The sequence below is a fragment of the Oncorhynchus clarkii genome, chromosome 4, assembly GCF_045791955.1.
Source record: "Oncorhynchus clarkii lewisi isolate Uvic-CL-2024 chromosome 4, UVic_Ocla_1.0, whole genome shotgun sequence".
In the NCBI taxonomy this organism is placed as follows: domain Eukaryota; kingdom Metazoa; phylum Chordata; class Actinopteri; order Salmoniformes; family Salmonidae; genus Oncorhynchus; species Oncorhynchus clarkii.
This window is the reverse complement of record NC_092150.1, coordinates 56,166,305-56,189,287: the sequence shown is the minus strand read 5'-3', so window position 1 is coordinate 56,189,287 and position 22,983 is coordinate 56,166,305. Positions and strand designations below refer to the sequence as shown.

Below are 22,983 nucleotides of genomic sequence, written 5' to 3'. Positions count from 1 at the left end.
CTCGTCGGATGTGGCAGGGCTGGCAAACTATTACTGACTACAAAGGGAAGCAGTGACGCAAGCTGCCCAGTGACACAGGCCTACCAGACAAGTTAAGTAACTTCCATGCTTGCGTCGAGGCAAGCAACACTGAAGCATGCATGCTGTTCCGGACGAACGTGTGATCACACTCTCCGTAGCCGATGTGAGTAAGACCTTTAAACAGGTAGACATTCACAAGACGGCAGGGTCAGACTAATTACAAGGACGTGTACTGCGAGCATGCGCTGACCAACTGGCAAGGGTCTTCACTGACATTTTCAACCGGACTCTGACAGAGTCTGTAATACCAACATGTTTCAAGCAGACCACCATAGTACCTGTACCCAAAAACACCAAGGTAACCTCCCTAAATGACTACCGACCTGAAGCACTCACTTTTGTAGCCATGAAGTGCTTTGAAAGGCTAGTCATGGCTCACATCAACGCCATTATCCCAGAAACTCTAGACACACTCCAATTTGCATAACACCCCAACAGATCCACAGATGGTGCAATCTCTATTGCACTCCACACTGCCCTTTCCCACCTGGACAAAAGGAACACCTACGTGACAATGCTATTCATTGACTACAGGTCAGCATTCAACACCATAGTGTCCACAAAGCTCATCACTAAGCTAAGGACCCTGGGACTAAACACCACCCTCTACAACTGGATCCTGGACAACTGGGCCGCCCCCAGGTGATAAGGGTATGTAAACAACACATCTGCCACGCTGATCGTCAACACAGGGGCCCCTCAGGGGTGCGTGCTCAGTCCCCTCCTGTACTCCCTGTTCACCCATGACTGCATGGCCAAGCACAACTCCAACAACATCATTAAGTTTGCCAACGACACAACAGTGGTAGGCCTGATCACCAACAACGATGAGACAGCCTATAGGGAGGTCAGAGACAACCTCTCCTTCCACGTGATCAAGACAAAGGAGATGATTGTGGACTACAGGGAAAAATAGGCCCGAGCACACCCCCATTCTCATCGACGGAGCTGTAGTGGAGCAGGTTGTTCCTTGGTGTCCACATCACCAACAAACTATCTATCATGGTCCAAACACACCAAGGAAGTTATAAAAAGGGCACAACAACACCTATTCCCCTTCAGGAGACTGAAAATAATTTATACAGCTGCACCCGAGAGCATCCTGACTGGTTGCACCACTGCCTGTATGGCAACTGCTCTGCCTCCAACTGCAAGGCACTGCAGAGGGTAGTGTGTATGGCCCAGTACATCCCTGGGCCTAGCTCAAATACCTCAACTAACCTAACCACACATTGACTCATTTTTTTACTTCAGTTTATTTGAGTAAATACTTTAACACTTTTTTTCTTAAAACTGCATTTTGGTTAAGGGCTTGGAAGTAAGCAGTTCACTGTTGCATTCGGCGCATGTGACAAATACAATTTGATATGTAAAAAAGGACCTTGTGTAGACTAGGCTAAATGTGAGATTAATGCATGGCAATTGATACCGCACAACCCCTGACAGGCTGCCGCTGCAACTGCAGCTGCTAAACTGTTTGGGTGGCGAATGAATCAGTCGCCAGGCGAATGATGCCGGCTGAGCATGTGACGAAAACAGAAAACAGCTGTCAATGAGCAGATTAAACAGTTTTGCTACAAAAACAGGAGGCCTAGCGGGCCTGGTGACAACTGCTCTTTTATATCTAACTTGAGTAATACAGGCAAGAACAGGAGAGGAGAATTAGCAGAAATCTCAAGACATTGGTTAGCTTCTAACAAAGGAAGAACTCTAGGGTTATATGAATATGGTGAAATGACAGTATAACTGATCATGTAATAGGTCTTGAGATTGCGAAGTGTAAAAAAAGGCTCAACTGCAGGTGTGATCCCACAAAATTCTATCTACTCTAAACATCTGTCCAATATGTTCTAAAGAATATGCTCCCTTCAGTCACTCACTGTAATTGCTAAGCATTACTTATTCTACGCTATAATGTACTGGAGTGTGAGTCAGTGCAAACTAAGGATCCACACATAAAACCAGTGGACTCTCAGCAGGTTCCCCGCAGCCTGATTTCTAATATTTAAAAAAAACTCAACACAACAAACAAAACCCTGGGCTTCATAAGGGACTGGCCAGAGCTTTTACACAGTCCAGTGATGTTTAAAAGAGAGAAGGAAAAAAAGATAACCTGGAAGGAATGGCAATCATTTTCATTAGGTTTATTTTGGGCATAACAATGTGTCCTGAAAGTGTTACTCCCACCGGTCGCCCAGTAACTGTAGCACAGGGGTCTTTTACTCACGTTACGACGGTTCCGTCCATGGGACACGGTGTCACTTGAGTAGGTGTTACTGGGTTCTGAGAAAGAGATCTATCAGCCGGACAGACTGAGGGGGCCGGGGCTGTGCTTAGAGGTCTGGCCTCCTGTAGAGTGAGACATGATATTACACCACTAGACTGCATACCAGATCATGTCCCATTCTCAACTAATCACCTGGGGGAAATAAAATGCATGGTGTTTCGCATTGTTCAATCTGGCCTATCAGCTGATTAACTTATTATATTTAGTACTAGTAAAAAGCTATAAGCTTTACATTTGTATTGCTTTACTATTACATAATCATCAACAGGGCAATCTCGCAACCCTGTGGTTACACACCCAGTGTCACATCCATGACCCAAGGTTGAGTGCACTCACACACAAAGAACGATTCCGAATGAATGTGCACACAGTTGCCTGCCATAGCACCCAGGCTGTGATGGGATAACAATAAAAGTGATGCGAGTGATCGATGATGTCTGGTAGGTTGTGGTCGACAGAGAGCACTCATATTTACCACTTGACAGGCATCTATTGCAAATGAGTCAGTTTTCACATTAATAAAAAGAGACAGACTCATCCACTGAGCTACATGAAAGCAGCATGCCGTACCCCTTTGATCTAAAAATAAATATGAATTGATTCCCGGTCTGTTGGCACACACAGTGGAAACAAGTCACATGACAAAGCCTATCAATCTATGTGCATTTGACAAAGCAGGATACGAGTCAGCTAAGCTAGCGACCTAACTAATCCGTGTTTGACACCCCTGAAGACCAATCGCTTCAAGACTGGCAGGGTTTTGATCAGATCCATCTTTAAAACACCTCTGAAGTCTGACTTCAAATGAAGCCAGCTATCTTTGGGAAAATCTCAAATTTGTCAAACATGCTTTGCGAAATACCTCGCAGGGCTTCTGGCTGCCATGGCAACCATGCCGGCCTCCCAGTGAGTCATCATTTCGGTATCTTTCACACAACATGGGGCTATAAACACTCCAGCATCTCCAATGCAGGAAGGAAGAGGAGCTTCTATACAGCTGTAGCAGTTCCCAAGATTGTTATACTGTGATTTATGCATTATCTCTAGCCAATCATTATGTAGTAGAGAACTTTGAAAGTTTCTTCAAGTGCAGTCGCAATAGCCATCAAGCGCTATGATGAAACTGGCTCTCATGAGGACCACCACAGGAAAGGAAGACACAGAGCTACCTCTGCTTCAGAGGATAAATTCATTAGAATTACCAGCCTCAGATTACAGCCCAAATAAATGATTCAGAGTTCAAGTAACAGACACATCTCAACATCAACTGTTCAGAGGAGACTGTGTGAATCAGGCCTTCATGGTTGAATTGCTGCAAAGAAACCACTACTAAAAAGGACACCAATAAGAAGAGACTTACTTGGGCCAAGAAACACAAGCAAAGGACATTTGACCGGTGGAAATCTGTCCTTTAGTCTTATGAGTCCAAATTTGAGATTTTTGGTAACACTGATTTATTTAGAATTCATGGCAGTTAACCAGCATGACGACAACACAATTCTGCAGCGATTCGCTCCCCCATCTGGTTGGTGCTTAGTGGGACTATCATTTGTTTTTCCAACAGGACAAGGTACCAAAACACACCTCCAGGCTGTGTAAGGGCTATTTGGAGTGATGGAGAGCTGCATCAGATGACCTGGCCTCCACAATCACCTGGACTCAGCCCAATTAAGATGGTTTGGGGTGAGCTGGAACGCAGAGTGAAGGAAAAGTAGCCAACAAGTGCTCAGCATATGTGGGAACTCCTTCAAGACGGTTGGAAAAGCATTCTCATTAAGCTGGTGATAGAATGCCAAGAGTGTGCAAAGCTGTCAACAAGGCAAAGGATGGCTACTTTGAAGAAAAACCCAGGAATGAGTAGGTGTCCAAACTTTTCACTGGTACGGCACGCACACACAGAACAAAACATTAGGAACACCTTCCTAATATGGAGTGCTTCCCACAGTTGTGTCTTGGCTGAATCTCCTTTGGGTGGCTGACCACTCTGGGTGGCTGACCACTCTGATCACGCACAGAAAAACCCAGCAGCATTGCAGTTCTTGACACAAACCTGTGCATCTGGCACCTACTAACTAGTCCAACGCTCTAACCACCTGCCTCTCATTGCACTCCACGAGGAGCCTGCCTGTTACGCGAATGCAGTAAGCCAAGGTAAGTTGCTAGCTAGCATTAAACTTCTTATAAAAAACAATCATAATCACAAGTTAACTACACATGGTTGATATTACTAGTTTAACTAGCGTGTCCTGCGTTGCATATAATCGATGCGGTGCGTATCGTTGCTCCAATGTGTACCTAACCATAAACATCAATGCCTTTCTTAAAATCAATACACAGAAGTATATATTTTTAAACCTGCATATTTAGCTAAAAGAAACTCAGGTTAGCAGGCAATATTAACCAGGTGAAATGGTCCCTTCTCTTGTGTTCATTGCACACTGAGTCAGTGTATATGCAACAGTTTGGGCCACCTAATTTGCCAGAATTTTACATAATTATGACATAACATTGAAGGTTGTGCAATGTAACAGGAATATTTAGACTTATGGATGCCACCCGTTAGATAAAATACGGAACGGTTCCGTATTTCACTGAAAGAATAAACGTCTTGTTTGAGATGATAGTTTCCGGATTCGACCATATTAATGACCTACGGCTCGTATTTCTGTGTGTTATCATGTTATAACTAAGTCTATGATTTGATAGAGCAGTCTGACTGAGCTTATGGTAGGCACCAGCAGGCTCGTAAGCATTCATTCAAACAGCACTTTCGTGCGTTTTGCCAGCAGCTCTTTGCAATGCTTCAAGCATTGCGCTGTTTATGACTTCAAGCCTATCAACTCCCGAGATTAGGCTGGTGTAACCGATGTGAAATGGCTAGCTAGTTAGCGGGGTGTACACTAATAGCGTTTCAAACATCACTCGCTCTGAGACTTGGAGTGGTTGTTCCCCTTGCTCTGCATGGGTAACGCTGCTTCGAGGGTGGCTGTTGTGTTCCTGGTTCGAGCCCAGGTAGGAGCGAGAAGAGGGATGGAAGCTATACTGTTACACTGGCAATACTAAAGTGCCTATAAGAACATCCAATAGTCAAAGGTTAATGAAATACAAATGGTATAGAGAGAAATAGTCCTATAATAACTACAACCTAAAACTTCTTACCTGGGAATATTGAAGACTCATGTTAAAAGGAACCACCAGCTTTCATATGTTCTCATGTTCTGAGCAAGGAACATAAACGTTAGCTTTTTTTACATGGCACATATTGCACTTTTACTTTCTTCTCCAACACTTTGTTTTTGCATTATTTAAACCAAATTGAACCCGTTTCATTATTTATTTGAGGCTAAATTGAATTTATTTATGTATTATATTAAGTTAAAATAAGTGTTCATTCAGTATTGTTGTAATTGTCATTAATACAAATACATTTTAAAAAATGGCCGATTAATCGGTATCTGCTTTTTTTGGTCCTCCAATAAATCGGTATTGGCGTTGAAAAATCATAATCAGTCGACCTCTAATTGTCATGACGCGTAGACTGTGGGATATATGTTATAATGCAAATAGGTTCAGATGTGTAGGCAAGCCTTTTAGCATGCATTGAAATATGAGCAATGTCAAACTGTTTGTGTTCTAGGAAAAAGGCCCACGTGTGTGGGCTAATTGTTCAGGACTATTCCAGAGGAAATCACTTTTTATGAATCCATTTATGAAAGGCATTTGTATGAATCCAAAGCTATCGCTCCCCTATCAGTGCAGACACAGCTGACATAAAATCAGAGCTGCACAACGACGTTGCTTCCTGTCAAGAGTATGGACTTAAAATAAATCAAAACAGGCCACCTATCTTTATACCCAGGGAATATTTCAATGTGAGTGAAACAGCAAATCGACCTGGGTGAGTTATTTAAAAAGTAGTTGATTGGAAACAAATGGGACAGCCAGAGTGAGTCCTCTGGGGAGCAGACGGGAACCATTCCTTGGACTTCAACCACAGATGGAACCACAGTCAGCAATCAAATGAGCACGGGGTAAACCTCTATGTGGGGAGTCAAACACACACCCACGCACAGCTAACTGCAAATACATTATTGCCCCAATTGAACTTTGCCTCAAAAACCACTGCTCATTAGACACATCAGAGCCTACACCAACACAAGAGGTGAGCTACTCCTCCTCTGCGCAACCCATTTCACTCATGCATTAGTCTAGCTCTGCTATTACAGGCTCACAGATGGGACAAAAGGGGGTCAGAGGAACGGACAGATTAGGCAACACAAGAGAGGTAGGCTAAATTCTCTGCTCCAGAGAGAGAGGGAAGGAGAGAGAGGGAGGAAGGAAGGGAGAGTGAGAGATAGTTGGTGTGGGAATCAGAAGCTTGTCTGACACACACATCCCGGTCATGGCAATCACCTCCCCAGCAAGACGTCCAGTTAGCTCCCTTCCTCACAGCAAACAACTGTGCCTAATTACTTTGAAGTCACTCAAATAAGCATGCATTCTTGCACAGCTTTACAGGGACAGTCAATCATTCTGCAGGTCATTCTGTCTGAAAGGCTGAAAAAACATCACATTACTTGGTACCAGAGTATGTGAGCGGACTTGAGCAGTCGATAATTCAACTCATGTCTTTTCCAACCGCTCCGCTAAAAAAACACTCCTTGCTCACAGGAAGAAACCGCTCCTTGCTCAAAACAACTTCACTCCATTCATTAAAATCTATTTAACCAACACCCATCTATTTTTTTTATTGTGACTACATAGCATACCATTTGGTTTTGGAACCAAACTATATGACTTGAATGATAATATTTTTTATAAAACAAAAAGGTGACTAAGAGGCGCTCATCATTTCAAATAGGCTACATGTCATATTAAACAGCACATAACACACTAAATAATTAGTCAGGAGACAGACAGGTAGACTAAAAAAAATGAATTATTTAGGCTATATTATTAGCCTATTATCTCAATTATTTCAAGGCCATAGACTACAAAGAAATACATTGTGAAGCATTTGCGAGTGCGACACTAGGCTGGCAGGAACATTGAGCACTCAGCATTTAAACATTTTGTTGTATTAAATCATTATAGTCTAAATTGCACATATAGGCTGTGACTTACTTAGAATTAAGTAAAAATTAAACATAAAAGGACTTATTAGACCTTTGAATTCACTTTTATAAACACGAGTTTGGCCAGAGTCTGTGGCTTCAGGCTCATGCGATGGTGCCTTGACAGTAGACCAGCAGCGGAGAATACCCTCTCTGCGCTTACAGAGCTACTGAGGATGCTAAACACCCTTCGGGCCACTCTTGCCAGGCTGGGCAGGGATGCAGAATTGTAGGCCTTATAGGTAGGCCTTATAGGTAGGCCTTATAGGTAGGCCTTATAGGTAGGCCTTATAGGTAGGCCTTATAGGTAGGCCTTAGGGTTTTTAGGCAAGCAAAATAACCCTATCAAAACAGAAAGCTCATTGAAAGAGGTAATGTGTCAGACCTATTGGGCCAAAATCAATGATACAATTGTATCTATGCAATAGGCTTTCTATTTATTTGAGATTTTTTGTTTATAAATACTTTGTTACAATGACACGCAAGCTACCAACCTGGTTACTTTCTGTTAGCATGTGTACGTAGTACTCCATCATGCTTTTGGGATATGTGTCTTTTCAGATTCCACAATGATTATTTAGTTGTGGACACTACATTACCCTCTTTTGCACTTGGGCCTCATCTTTGTAAGTCACCTTGATTTTGTACCTGTGTTTTATCAGTTTATGAAAATATAGAAAAATAAATAAATATACACACGCACACCAAACTCCTCTACACAATCCTCCATTCAAAGCAGTGAGTCACGCCAGCATTATCACCACCCGGAGCTGAACCCGTCTGTGACGTCATTAATAAAAAATGCCACCCATTCACAGACGCTAGTCTACTACTATATAACTACTAGGTACTAAACAATTAAAATAATTAGTCCAAGAACTTTCCTTGATCAAATGAATACTGATGCCAACATAGAAATGTTCAATTTCTATTCAGAAAGAGCTTGTTTATCCATGTGCTCCCCATAGACATTAAAACCAATAGATAGTGAAAGCGCTGACGTCATCCATTTATTCCTATGGAAAACTCCTGATTGAATTTGAAGCGTGCCATATTGCTGAATGGCACCAACAACAAAAAATGTTCGCTAAGGACCTTCGTGACTCTAAAATAACCGAGGGGATCAAACTTGATCATAATAATCTCATTTTACAGCCCAAAACATCCATAATTATTTTCATTTTCTGGGCTGTTCTGGCAATTGTAATTTACATAGGCTTTCTAGGAGTGACGAGGGCTTTTGGCACCGCTAGGTTGCAACGCAGAGGCTTCCAAGCGAAGTGTATGTCTTCACACTCCAGACCGGACACCTGGGGCCTGGTGGGAGACCACCCCACTGAGGGAAGCCTAAAGCCCCCTAGGGTCTCTCCCTCTGCACCTGTCCTTCTGGTCCCGCTGGTGTGGGGCCATTTATGACACGTTACTCTGTAATATCCATCAATGCCTTCATTCAGTGTAGTGTATAACTAACTGCATATTACCTTTCTAACCAAACAAAGACAAAACCTCACAAATAACAACCAGTCAAGCGTTTCATCAAACCACAAGCAGCAGTAATCAAGTCAATGCCATGTAGGCCCAAGGTTTAGTGTGTCTGCACTTTTCCCTTACCATTTCAACATGTTGGAAGGCTACTTGTCTGAACTTGACTGCTGAAATCAGTGAGAGGTTTTGCTTTAGAAAATGAAGTTTCAGGAGTCTTCACAATACCATGCAGTAGTTGTGAGGACAGGGTGAATTTTGAGTCTTCAAAATGGCCTCTTAAGGTGAAAGGAAGCACATTGATTCAAATTTATGGACACATGTTATTCCTGAATACATTGACATGTCTCTCCCAGACAGGCTTGTGCCAAAATCTCTATTACTCTGCATCAACATTAAAGATCAAATTGTCATTACAACACAGATGCCATTAAGCCAGATTTGGAGAGTTCCTATAATGAACTGTACACATGACCTGGGGACAGACAATCCACAGTGGGAGCCCATCAGATAACAACCAAGCTCTTGACCTTGTAATATGTGGAGTTGACAAAGGGAAGTTCATCACTGTTGCTCAATTCACACGTGTTATTGAGATATGTAGCCAAGACTGAATTTGGCAAAATTCCTGAATGAAGATAAAAGTATGCACTTAAAAGTGCAGAGCGTTTTGGATTCTGGTATTCTGAACCTCTCTCATCAACTCCAATAATACTGGAGTATGAAGCAACCTGATCCCCATAGGTTTCAATGTGTGTCTGACAGTTTTGGATTGAGGAATTTGACTAGACTATAGAAATTAGAGGCAACTGTTTAAAGCATCAATCTTGAAATATCCTATAACACAAGTTACAGTAGCTAGAACAGATTACAATTATCCTGGCTGCCAAGGTGTACAAAACATATCATTCTCTGCAACTGGGTTGAAATTCTCAGAAAGGGACATAGATTTTTTTTAAATACCTTTATTTAACTAGGCAAGCCAGTTAAGAACAAATTCTTATTTACAATGACTGCCTTTCCCGGACAAACCCAGATGATGCTGGGCCAATTGTGCGCCGCCCTATGGGACTCCCAATCACGGCCGGTTGTGATACAGCCTGGATTCGAACCAGGGTGTCTGTAGTGAGGCCTCTAGCACTGAGACTGCTGCACCACTTGGGAGCCCTAATACACAGGCTTCTCTTTACCAAAACAAAAAATATAAAGTTATTAAATACTGTAGTAGGCCTATGTTTACAGAGAGCTCTGTAGCTTGCTTGCATGTATTCAAAACAGACATTCATGTAATTGTCTGGCCTTAGGACCAAATGTCTCATACAGGAAAATAACCACATACTTCATTATTCAACAAATATCCAGGTGAATCGTGATAGTAGTATGGTACAATATGTAGCTGGCAGGAATAACATGTATTTGTATTTATTAGGGATCCCCATTAGCTATCCTTCCTGGGGTCCAAACACATTCAGGCACTTGCATCACACATAAAACGAAAGATAATACAGTACAACATTATCACACCACTACATATCTACAATACAAAATGTATAACACCACCATACAACAATATTACAATGTACGTCTGTGTAGAGTGCATGTGCTAGCATGTGTGTGCGTATGCATGTATCTGTACCTGTGTCTCACCACAGTCCCCTCTGTCAAAATAACAGATACCATGCATAACAACGGTGCCATTTCTGAGAATGGAGGAACTCACACCGGCGGAGAGAAGATTTCAGAACAGAGATCAGCACCAACTAAAAACGTACGCAGTGTACAATTTACAACAGTATCTGCAATTAGATCAATCGCATCAGCTCAATGTAGCCTAATTTACAAGGATTGCACTTCAGTCCTTGTGAGCACACCTGAACACGGATCACAGCAGGGTGCCCAGGAACAGAAGCTGAATATGCATGTCATCGCAACTGTTATTAGCTACCCATAGCTTCGGCGTTGCATTCCCCTATACAGATCGATGTCTGAGTACGTCAGGTATTGATCACGTTTGCAGGTGTAAAGGGAAAGTATCAACACTACACCACCACCCTTTCATTGACACTATTTCAGGCCGAATTGTTAATCCTCTAGTAGTTGGTCTTACCTTTGAGCTGCGGCAAGGGTGAAAGCTCGGTAAGAGTTTGAGTTCGGAACTGGGACGACCCTTGAGATTTCTTCTGTTTCTGGGCTTTCCTCATTGATTTTCGTGTGAAACCGTCCACTTTCTCAGTCGCAGATATAGCCGACATTGTGGTGCATAAACTATAACGTCAAAATATGTTTTACAAGTGCACCAAAGACAGATCCAGAGGTTACCACACGTAGGCTATGTCTCCCAGCCCAGCCGCATCAAAATATTCTCCAACTTGAAATAATGGAGTGAACCGCAAGCTTTAAAGAACACCTCTTCTCCGTGTTGGATCCACTAGTGTAGCTTGTTAATCAGTTTCCATGTAAAGCCCGCATAATTCGGTCCGCTTGTTGAGAGTCCAGCGAGCTGTTTACAAAACGAACGTTACGCGTTAACAAGCCAAAGTTGCTAGGCTAACGTTAACTAACTAATTGTCTGACAACAGAAACATTGCCTAACTAAATTGCTGTGTGTATTTGTTTACTTGTAATTTCTGCAATATACCTGTTGCTTGTGTAGTCATTGTTATAGCTAACTAGTTATTTCAGAGAAAACAAGTAACGTTATGCCATGTACTGTAAATGACAGACCAAAAAATGCTACCGCTAGCTAGCTTCTTGGCTAACGTGTTAAAACGCACAGTTAGCTAGCTAGATAATATGAACATTTACAATTTAAAGCGAACTCTCATGATGAAATTCATACTATTCTCACAAGAAAATAAATACTGTATTCCGTGTCTTGTAGCCGTAGTTGGCTTTGTCTAAAAAAACAAAAAAACAGTCTGGACGAATGAAGTCTGGCAACCTCGAACTAACGTTAGTTACTCAGTAACGTTCGTATCGGAAGAACAGCGGCGCCAATGGAGTCATGTTCAGCACTTTCCCGTGTCCATTTAGTCGGAATTATCTGTTCATCGAGTTGCTCTGACACCCCGATAAGGAATTTTCAGTTATGCTCGGACCTCAACAATAACTTTTCCAATAGATTCGTTAGATAAAACACATCAATTCAGAAGCCACAACACTGTAGACTCTGTGCAACCGTAAACAGTTTCGCATCGTTGTCGAGGTTGCATTTTGTGACACGAATGTACGTAATTGACAGGCAACGCCAGTATCCAACAAACATGTAGGAACTTGCACGCTCCATGCCTTTTTAACCAATCGAATTCGATAAAGACCGGGCTCTAAACCATGTGACAATGGGCGGATTCTGAGCCGCGGACACCGGGCAAATGCCCATGACGTCATCGGACGAAAGCCGGGAGGGAGGAGCGCCTTTCCAAATCGAACAGTAATCTGTGCTGATCGGTCATTTTGTCAACAAGGCAGCATCGTGCAGTCCAGAAACATTCAATATATATTTTCCTGAAAAACAATGTTTGAAGTGTCTAACAAAGCAATCACAATGCACGCTAAAACACATAATCGTACAAATTACTATACGTCCTGAATTAGGTCACTTTTGTTTGGAGGCTACATCGCATGGGCTTTGAACGGGGCACCTGACTCACGTAAGGGAGGCCCGGTTTAAAATATAATGCAATGAACTTTCAGCCAATGAAAAGTTGTTAACGTTTATAAATAGGCTAGATACTGTACTAAAATCCAAATAAAGAAAGTCACAATTGTCTTTTCAGATCACACTGGTGAGTAATTATTTTGAGGCCAGGCACTTGCAATTGCAAGTACATCATGGTGCTATTTTTATCCATCAGGCCACACTGTAGCATCCAACAAATGTGTGGTTACTGCTATCCAGAATCGTTGGGAAGTCCCTAACCTAACCTTAACCCTTACTGTAACCATTTTAAATTTCAACTTCAATGGGGTAAGGACATCCCAAGGATTCCCAGATAGCATGGACCATAAACCTGTCCCCTACATTTTACAGCAACACCCTTAGAAGTGTTTGCAGAAAACGGATGTTGATGGTTTTCAGGGATAGAGAGGGCCTATTTTCAACCTAACTTCCATTTCCCCTGAAAATTGGAAGTGGGGACTCTGCTCAGGGGTCTTTCTACACCTTCTACGTTAGGTTATTACAGCAAAGTGAGTGGTTTGACCCCATGTGATTCTCTGAATGTAAGCCCTCAAGCACTAGTAGCATGCTAACCTTTGCACGTGAACACATGAAGAGAGCAGAAGAAAATGTTATCATGAGACAAATACATTGCAGGTTGACAGGTACACAAACTATCATGCATTCCAAATTTCCTTTCAGCACAAAGGATAAATAATTATCTAATTGTTTGTCAAAATACGATTAACACAGCGCAAAACGCATGTGTTTATTATTGCTTTTAATAATGAGGGTGGCAGGTAGCTTAGCGGTTAAGAGCATTGGGTCAGTAACTGAAAGGTTGCTGGTGTGCTTCCCCGAGCCAACTATGTGCAAAATCTGCTGATGTACCCTTGAGCAAGGCACTTAACCCTAATTGCTCCTGTAAATTGCTCTGAATAAGAGTGTCTGCTAAATGAATTAAATTGTGTCATTAATGATCTATTATTTCTCTCTGCATTGTTGGGAAGGGCCCGCAAGTAAGCATTTCAGTTAGTCTACACCTGTTGTGTACGAAGCATGTGACAAATAACCTTTGGTGTCAGGTTAAAACAACAGAGGGGGAAAGTATTAAGTAAAAACAGGTTGGAGACCAGTGTTGGAAACCTTTTACTGATGAACAGCATTGCATGGGGCTGTAAACCTAACGAGAAATGCAGTACACAGTACCATAGACATGTTTCTAAGATACCAACAACACAACAAAGTTGCCTCTTAACATTTTTTATTTTACAAGTATTGTTGTCTAGGGACATGCTTTCTGCAAAATCTAAATATTTGGTAGTGAAATCTGACATACTTCTCTAGTACTAATTCCAGTCCCATGGTCACTTCATGAATTGTAGCGTGAAGTGGTAGTGACACAGCTAATTATTCAGTATGGGGAGCCAACACTGGAATTCAAACATGACATGAACGGTGTAAGGTGAAGAATTTCACCCACTAATGGTTAAGGGAGGAAAAGCTGATCCTAGATCTGTACCACTCCAAAGTTGTATGCCAAGGTGATGGTATTTAATCAATGAAAAGTTCAGAAAGACACAGCAACTTTGGCTAAAGTCAGTTTATACAAGCAATAATCAAAGTTAATGTATATACACACACAAAATCCAAATTTTCACAGAACTTATACAATATCTCATACAAATGAATAAACTGATGGCAGAAAAAGCCACACCAAGTATACAAAGTTAATGCACAAAATAAAGACATGAGACGAGGAAACTCAAAAGTTTGTCTTCTATGTTGAGCGAACAACCTGTTTTAAGGATACGCAATATTGTACCCATTGAGTATTTAGAGGTTAAGAATCAACCCACATATATACAATACCAGTGAAAAGTTGACACACCTGCTCATTCAAGGGTTTTCTTTATCATTCTACAATGTAGAAAATAGTGAAGACATCAAAACTATGAAATAACACACCAAAAAAGTGTTAAACAAAAAGATCAAGTCCATATTATGGCAAGAACAGCTCAAATAAGCACAAATAAACAGTCCATCATTACTGTAAGACATGAAGGTCAGTCAATCCTGTGAAAATGAAGAAATATGAATAACCATCAAGCGCTATGATGAAACTAGCTCTCATAAGGGCCGCCACAGAAAAGGAAGACCCAAAGTTACCTGTGCTGCAGAAGATATGATCATTAGAGTTACTAGCCTTAACTGCACTCAGATTGCAGCCCAAATAAATGCGTCAGAGTTCAAGTAACAGACACATCAACTGTTCAGAGGAGACCGTGTAACATCAGGCCTTCATGGTCAAATTGCTGCTGCTGAAAAAAAGAAACCACTACTAAAAGGACACCAATAAGAAGAGACTTACTTGGGCCAAGAAATACGAGCAATGGACATTAGACTAGTGGAAATCTGTCCTTTAGTCTGATGAGTCCAAATTTGAGATATTTGGTTCCAACTGCAATGTCTTTGTGAGATGCAGAGTAGGTGAACGGATGATCTCTGCATGTGTGGTTCCCAACGTGAAGGAAGTGGTGTGATAGTGCTTTGCTGCTGACACTGTCAGTGATTTATTTAGAATTCAAAAAGGCACACAACCAGCATGGCTACCACAGCATTCGGCAGTGATACGCCATCCCATCTGGTTGGGGCTTAGTGGGACAATCATTTGATTTTCAACAGGACAATGACCCAACACACCCCCAGACTGTGTAAGGGATATTTGACCAATACGGAGAGCGATGGAGTGCTGCATCAGATGACTTGGACTCCACAAATCACCGGACCTCAACCCAATTGAGATGGTTTGGGATGAGTGAAGGAAAAGCAGCCAACATTTGCTCAGCATGTGGGAAATCCTTCAAGACTGTTGAAAAAGCATTCCAGATGAAGCTTGTTGAGAATGCCAAGAGAGTGCAAAGCTGTCATCAAGGCAAAGTGTGGCTACTTTGAAGAATCTCAAATAAATTTGGATTTGTTTAACACTTTTTTGGTTACGATATGATTCCATGTGTTATTTCATAGTTTTGATGTTTTTACTATTATTCTACAATGTAAAAAACAGTAAAAAAAAAAAAAAACTTGAATGAGCAGCTCAGCTGTGTCCAAACTTTTGACTGATACTGTATAAATGCATCTTTAAAAATATTTCTCAGTTGAACAGTGATCCCAATTAAAATACATATATTGTGCTCTCACTCAGCACTGAGAGCACAATTTCAATCCAAACTGATTACTCCAAAGTCTTTTGCCGGAAGTAGGAGGATATTTTCTGCATGGATCGTGGAGAGCGCATTGCCTGAGAGAGAAGAGAAAGATAAATGACAACAGGTACCATATTATGCAGTTAGAGCCATCAGTGTTTGTTCTACATAGGGAGCCAATCCTGGTCATACTGTAACATCACTAATTTCAGGTCAACTTGTGCATACCGGTGAGGTGGGCATCCTGCCATCTCGCCTCTTGCAGGCAATGGGGCTTCTGGGAATGCTGCTGGTGTTTCCCACACCCTTCCTCAGCCTCTGGCTCATCACTGACAACCAGTCTGCCCCACCTGGAGAGTGGTTCTCCTTGTCTGCCTGTGTGGATGGGTCCTCCACCTGGAGGTCTGCTCCTTCCCAGGCCTCACTCCTCTCTGTGCCCGCCTGAGGTGGCTCCTGGCTTGGGCGGCACATGCCTGCCAGTCCTCGGCTGCTCTTGGCTGCGGGGTAGAGCTCCGTAATGCAGTTGCACTCCCCTGCACCATCGCAGCCCCCTGCTGCCCCACAGTCACCCGTCTCCAGTCGGCGCTTGGCCCTCCTCTCCGAGGGAGTAGTACCGGTTGGGCTCTGGGGGCTGAGCACTGTGTGGAGAGGAGAGGTGACCTGTCCCCAAGGAGACCCGGGGGTTCGGGAAAACCAGTTCCTGATGGAGGAGGGTGTTTTCTGGCATAGGAGGGTGGCTTTAGCACCCTGAAGGGTGGAGAAGGTGGTGGTGCTGGAGGGTAGAGGCATGTCGGCTCTACTACCGGAGCAGGCGGCAGGCTGGGGGGAGGACAGGGCCCCCAGACTCCCTGCCTGGGGACTCTTGGCTGGGGTGGATTCCATGTGGTTCAAAGGCCCTTAGAGAGAGAAGCAGAGTTTCAGTTTCAATCCAAAGAGTTCCGCTTGTTCAAGAAGCATTGGAGGTAGTCATCTTGGTTATCGTTTGGCTACACAGACCAGTAAAAACAATTAAGGATGGTAACCACTGCATTGGATACGAAATTCCAGATATTCCCCATCTTCATCAGGCCATTTTATTAATGTCCTATCCAATTCCCTCATTGATCGGCATGTAAAAAATGTAATGTATCCTCTGCTGATAAATAGCAGCAGTAGCGATACTCACTTGGAATGGACACGGTGGTGGCAGGTTTAGGATATGCCCAGCCCACCAGGTTGGCCTCTCCGACAGAGGACTTTGCTCCATCCGTCCCCCGGTCCAGACGCCAGATCCGTACGGTGTTGTCGTCAGAGCAGGAAGCAATCTGACAAGACAGAGCATGAGATTACACAGGGCCCCAATTTGCACCTCACCTAGCCTGGTTAAGCCAGACTGAATGCTGCACACATCATTGTTTCAATGGTGAACGGAGTGTGGTGCCAGGACAACCACCTCTCCCTCAACATGAGCAAGACAAAAAAAAGCTGATTGTGGACTACAGGAAAAGGCGGGCCGGGCCGAACAGGCCCCCATTAACATTGACAGGGCTGTAGTGGAGCGGGTGGAGAGTTTCAAGTGCCTTGGTGTCCACATCACCAAGACAGTCATGAAGAGGACACACCACGTTTTCCCCCTCAGGAGACTGAAAAGATTTGGCATGGGTCCCCAGATCCTCAAAAAGTTCTACAGCTGCACCATCGAGAGCATCCTGACCGGTTGCATCACCGCCTGATACGGCAACTGCTCAGCATTTGACCGTAAGACATTAGAGGGTAGTGCGTACGGCCTAGTACATCACTGGGGTCAAGCTTCCAGCCATCCAGGACCTATATAATATGCAGTGTCAGAGGAAAGCCCCAAAAATTGTCAGAGACTCCAGTCACACAAGTCATAGACTTTCCTCTCTGCTACCACACGGCAAGTGGTACCGGAGCGCCAAATCTAGGACCAAAAGTCTCCTTAACAGCTTCTACCCCCAAGCCATAAGACTGCTGAACAATTAATCAAATGGCCACCGGACTATTTACATTGACCCCCCCCCCATTTAAATTGTACACTGCTGCTACTCTCTGTTTATTATCTATACATAGTCACTTCACCCCTACTTACATGTACAAATTACCTCGACTAACCTGTACCCCCGCACACCGACTATCGGTACTGTATATAGCCTTGTTATTTTTTACTTTAGTTTATTCAGTAAAAATGTTCTTAATGCTTATTGCACTGCAATGTTAGTTAAGGGCTTGTAAGTAAGCATTTCATGGTAAGATCTATACTTGTTGTATTCGGCGCATGTGACAAAGTTTGATTTGATAAGAATAACATTCTTAACACAAACCATCTGAAATCATGCTGGCTATGTGAACATAGACAAAATCTTAGATCTCACCTTTGTGAAATCTGTTGGGGACCACGCGATGGAGGTCACTTCCTGCTTATGGCCCTGAAGCATCATAGGAACCTGCTTTGGGTCGGAGATCTGAAATAGGAGGTTAAGACACATTATAAAATGCATGGATATAATAGTTATTAAATAGTCAAAGCATGTTAATTTGTCAGCAATCGTCCATCAGTCTGCTTTTCAAAGGTTTTCCCTGGATTGGGTAAATCTAAATGTCAGCTCACCTTCCAGATGTATGTATGATGGTCACTTGAGCCACTAGCCAGGAACTGGTCGTCTGGGCTAACAGTGGACTTGACGTAAAACGAGGAGTTGAGGTGACCAGCGAAGACTGCCACTGAAAAAGAAAGACATGTTAGAACATCAGATATAATGTGCACATAACCAGACATTGTTGTTCAGAGTACACAGGGCGAGTACACAAAAAGTGGTCAACATAACTAAATAAATATCATCCTGAGGAGCAGGGCTCAACTAAGAAGAATTTTTGTGCCCAAGTTGAAAAAAAAGTAGGAGCACAATGAAAAATATTTGCAATATTAAATCTAGAATCCTTAATTTTTCTAGGTGCAATGGTGCTCCTAAATAAAATGTCCAGGTCACACATGCATGTAAATTGGTCGCACTGTAGAGCCCTGCTGAGGAGACACTCCAGTCAACACACATATTACTTCCTGTTCGGTCAAAGGACTGGTCACATTGTAAGTTAGACCCCCCTGGGCTACATTCTTGACTAGTGTCGGAATAAAGACCCCACACCCAGCAGTGCAGCACCCAGTCTCAGCTAGTGGGTAAAAATACCAGGGTGGTGTTCATTAGGCACCGAACAGTAGACAGCGGAGTAAATAAGAACCGCACATTTTTGCTTTCCACTAACTTAAAAAATAAATAAATAAATCCTTTGCATGTCCTAATGAACACATCCCAGGCTTAGATGACTCATTAAGAACACAAACACAGAGGTGTTTCTCATCTCTTTCAGTCAGACAGTCTCCTGTATACACTGTACCCAACCTGTCTGTTTAACAACCTCTGGGCCATTGTAAAGACGGTTTAATACCATACTTGTTTGGCACGTTATATTGTTATTCATTTTATCAGGTAAGTTGACTAGAACACATTCTCATTTTACAGCAACGACCTGGGGAATAGTTTCAGGAGAGGAGACGTTAGCCAAATGATAGTAGCCACTTTCATTATGACGGTGTTGGCACATGCAGTTGAACTAGCTATTCAAGCAAATAAATCTTCCCAAAGTATGGCATTTTTGCCTATCTGACAGCTTCCCATAAATAAAATTGTTTCAACCGTACAGTAGTGTGCAGCCCCACCTGGTGGAAAACAGTGGTAGTGACATAAAAAAATGTAATGGCATGCAGGAGCTTAATGTGAATGGATGGGAGACTATACAGATGCATTAGAGTAACTTGCCATAAAACAAAGTCATGGGCTGAATGCAGCCATGCTTTTGATGGACGTGGCCATATAAATAGAATGACATGCAGAAGGCATTTGTTTACCTGGAGTGGTTTTCAATCCACTGACGTTAAACATGTAGATGTTGTCGTCGATGCAGTTGGAGAACAGGTTGGAGCCGGTGGAGTCCAACACCAGCCCCGAGTAACCTACCCAGAGAACACAGGTCAGGTCCTACACTCTATGAAACAAACACTTTTTTTAAACAACAACATGTTTGAATACTTGTAAACTGCTTCCTTCAGTCCTTTACAGAATTCACTGATCTTTACTTTACTTTGATGAAAGGATGAGTTCCAGACAGTAGCTTCACCAATCCAGTAATATCTTATAAGATATTAGCCTATTCCAAGGAAGGAAGGATACAATTATCAAGAATATGAGTCATGTTTGAGAAAACCCACCTAGCTTTCGTGTGCTGGAGCCTGGGTACGGGTACACCTGGAGTGGTATGGGGTCGTGGTGGTATGCAGTGTAGCTTTTCCGAAGGTCCCACATCTTGATTATCCTGGTTAAAAGGAAAAACATCACATTCGAAAGTAAGAATCGTTCTTTGTGGTGCTGGCTTCACATACATCCCTATGACAGTCATCTAGATTTTTAATAAGCTTGTCACACCATCGTGCCAATCCAAACCATACTGGCTCAGATGTTATCCTTTCAATGTCCTTTTCAGCCAGGTTCAGCAACTGTGTCAGATACGTAAACTGGCCAGCGCAGTACGTAACCAGGGCAGCGCAGCACTGCTCAGTAGCATTGAAGTATTAAACATCAGATTTCTTACCCATCAACAGCTCCTGAAGAGATAAGGGTGTGTGCATCACGGAACAGCACCACAGTGACACTCTGCTGGGAGTCCTACAAGACATGGAGAACAGATTTCAGATTTGCTCTTAATATCCCAGTCCTGAACTATAATCAGTATGAAGTGAACAATAAAACTGACACTGGATCAGTTTTACTACTAACCACAGAGGGGGCCATGCCACGTGTGCCTGAGCGTCTCTTCTTCGTGTTAGAGGGTGTGTTTCTATCCGTCTTATTGTGAGCCCCGCTGATCTGCTTCACCTGCCTGTAGAATCCATCTGAAGGGAAAACAAACACCATTACCCACTCAATCTCTCGTAGATAGACATACATAACTGGTATCGCAGCATCTGTCAACAGTCTGTAACAACTAACAAGGAACTTTGTTCCGGTGCACAGATTTTCTTGTGACTGATCACAATTTCTGGAGGGGACATTTGGCCCATAGACTTGCCTGTAACGTCTCAGCCTAGAACTTAATAGAGCATTAGGCACAATTACCCAAGATTTTAGTCCTGGCTTTACTCACTGCAATATTCTAACTTTTGAAAGATTTAAGATCCAAAATCTGCAACGACTAACCTATCGATTTCAAACATACTGTTTACACTAAAGAAAACGGTAATCACTTTCATATCTGTCCTTACCTTTTTTGCTGCACCTGGTGTCCCAGACCATAATATTCCCATCTCGGCCCCCAGTACAGAACACAGCTGTTGGAGAAGAGAGAAGTTTGCATGGTTACAAAGAAGTTTTCGGACACAAACAACAAAGTGTGCAGTGGCCTAAAAAGCACAGGCTCCCCTGGTGAAAAACAGAAACTCTGCAGCAGCTGTTTAAGGAGAGTTTTGTTCTCAGTAGATGAATTGTCAAGCTGTTCTGTGATGATGCCTATAATAAAAAACCTTTTAGGCATGGGTATACACACACACACACAAGAAATCTGAAAGACCATACACTCAAAGCCATGTCTCTGCATTCAGGAAACATACTTTATTATATATATGGCTTCGTTTTTAATGTATCATGTGCTGCCGCTCTAGGACAATAAAGTTATTGAATTGATATGAAAATGACCTTTCTCTTGCTGTGTGAATGCAACAGATTTGAGGCTGCACTGGTGCCCCTTGAAGCTGCCAAGGAGTTCCCCCGATGCCACGTCCCACAGCTTGGCCATCTGATCACCTGATGCAGTCACCTGATGGAAATACACAACATTTTATCATGCATCTTCTATGCATCTTCTAACACGTCTATAGAAAGTAGTAGTCTGTTTCACATCACACACAGTGGTCAATCAGGGAAAACTTATCCTACTCACCAAGCTAGCCTCCCCTGGCACCCAAGCAAGGTCAAAGACAGCATTCTCGTGTGCCATCCATTCTATGGAATAGCAAAATAAAGTTTATACCCCAATTGGCATCTAATGACATTTAATGAGTTATGGTCCTAAAACAAGGCAAGCTAGGCTGGAGATTCAGAGAGCTGCAATGGCTAGGCGGTCTGCATAATATGGGTGCATTATCATATCATCTGTTGTCTCAGCCCAAAAAACAAGATGCTTGAATTACTCTGTTGGTCATGTGGTTTTGCCACTCAGGTGATAAGTTACCTTTCAGGACTGGACTCTGTCTGTTATCTGTGTTGTAGAGCCTCAAGACACCCTCCTCGTTGGCCACAGCAAATACACTCTGCAACCCTCGAGCTAAAACGCCAGGAAAATAAGTGGTTAACAGAAGAAAACAGGACATCGGGACAGTGGTTCATGGTTAACGCCTTCATAGGCATACAGTAGAGTACTTCCTGTATTACCTGTAGAGAAGGCGCATCCAAAAGGGGGCACGGCTACCCCCATGTTCCCGTATGAGATGTGTTCATCATGCCGTGCACACTGGTAGCCGTTCAGCAGGGAGGACAACGGGTACTTTGGGCTGAGGTCTGGTGGAGAAGAGGAAACAACAAATACAACCACTATGAAACATGCAGCGAAAACCGTGTGTGATATCCATCCCCAGGAACCGCCAAGGACCTCCTTAGCTATTTGTTAACGCTAGCCACTTCCCCACAACAATATCCACCCATCCATCCATTAGCATCACAAAATGGCCAGCCTAGCAGCCAACAATGCTGAAGTAAACACAGCTGAGCTAGTTAACTAACTAACTTTGGCTAACTAGCTAGCTATAGCCAAATATCTTTCTCATTGTTCTGTGCTATAGCTGCCTAGAAACATTGAAGGCAGACTACTGTCTACATTAACATTCTTACCATTGCGCCTCCGTTTACGGACTCCTCTGTCAACAATGGAGCGAAAAAGCATTTCTCTAACTCAGCCGAAGCCAGACGATTTTTTAAAAACTATTTCTATTCGTCAGAGCAATTCCTGTGCTGTGATCTTCTGTTTGTTTCTCCCCTTTCCCGCGAACTAATGAACTGAAAGAAGAGACGAATCTCCCGCTAATGTTGCGTCGCGCTCGCTGATTGGTTG

At 42.9% G+C, this 22,983-nt stretch overlaps 2 protein-coding genes across 2 annotated transcripts in view; both read right to left on the bottom strand.

Annotated features, from left to right (window-relative positions):
- The window catches only part of LOC139406967 (serine/threonine-protein phosphatase 2A 56 kDa regulatory subunit alpha isoform-like), a 118,576-nt gene extending 106,376 nt beyond the window's left edge, over window positions 1-12,200 (bottom strand). Inside the window, exon 1 of the mRNA XM_071150185.1 lies at window positions 11,072-12,200. Within this exon, the coding sequence (XP_071006286.1) occupies window positions 11,072-11,216 (145 nt within the window). The 5' untranslated portion in view covers window positions 11,217-12,200. The remainder of the gene's footprint in view (window positions 1-11,071) is intronic.
- A 3,023-nt stretch (window positions 12,201-15,223) lies between these two features.
- Window positions 15,224-22,898, bottom strand: LOC139407735 (denticleless protein homolog). The gene is made up of 15 exons (XM_071151589.1): window positions 22,764-22,898; window positions 22,308-22,433; window positions 22,108-22,200; window positions 21,817-21,878; window positions 21,573-21,693; window positions 21,143-21,208; window positions 20,658-20,773; window positions 20,473-20,546; window positions 20,093-20,196; window positions 19,733-19,837; window positions 18,437-18,549; window positions 18,201-18,290; window positions 16,994-17,132; window positions 16,057-16,724; window positions 15,224-15,923 (listed from the first exon to the last, which is right to left on the bottom strand). The coding sequence occupies exons 1-15, from the start codon at window positions 22,813-22,815 to the stop codon at window positions 15,858-15,860; spliced, it is 1,995 nt and encodes a 664-aa protein (XP_071007690.1). The 5' UTR covers window positions 22,816-22,898; the 3' UTR covers window positions 15,224-15,857.
- Between the last annotated feature and the right edge of the window lie 85 nt (window positions 22,899-22,983).

What these genes read in the sequence shown, in the direction of transcription:
- LOC139407735 (XM_071151589.1), bottom strand. Translation starts at nt 22,815, where the DNA reads ATGCTTTTTCGCTCCATTGTTGACAGAGGAGTCCGTAAACGGAGGCGC. An exon ending in CTCCAGCACACGAAAGCTAG is followed by an intron (nt 19,838 to 20,092) that starts GTGGGTTTTCTC and finishes TTCTCTGGGTAG; the next exon opens with GTTACTCGGGGCTGGTGTTG. An exon ending in GCAGGATGCCCACCTCACCG is followed by an intron (nt 15,924 to 16,056) that starts GTATGCACAAGT and finishes CTTCTCTCTCAG; the next exon opens with GCAATGCGCTCTCCACGATC.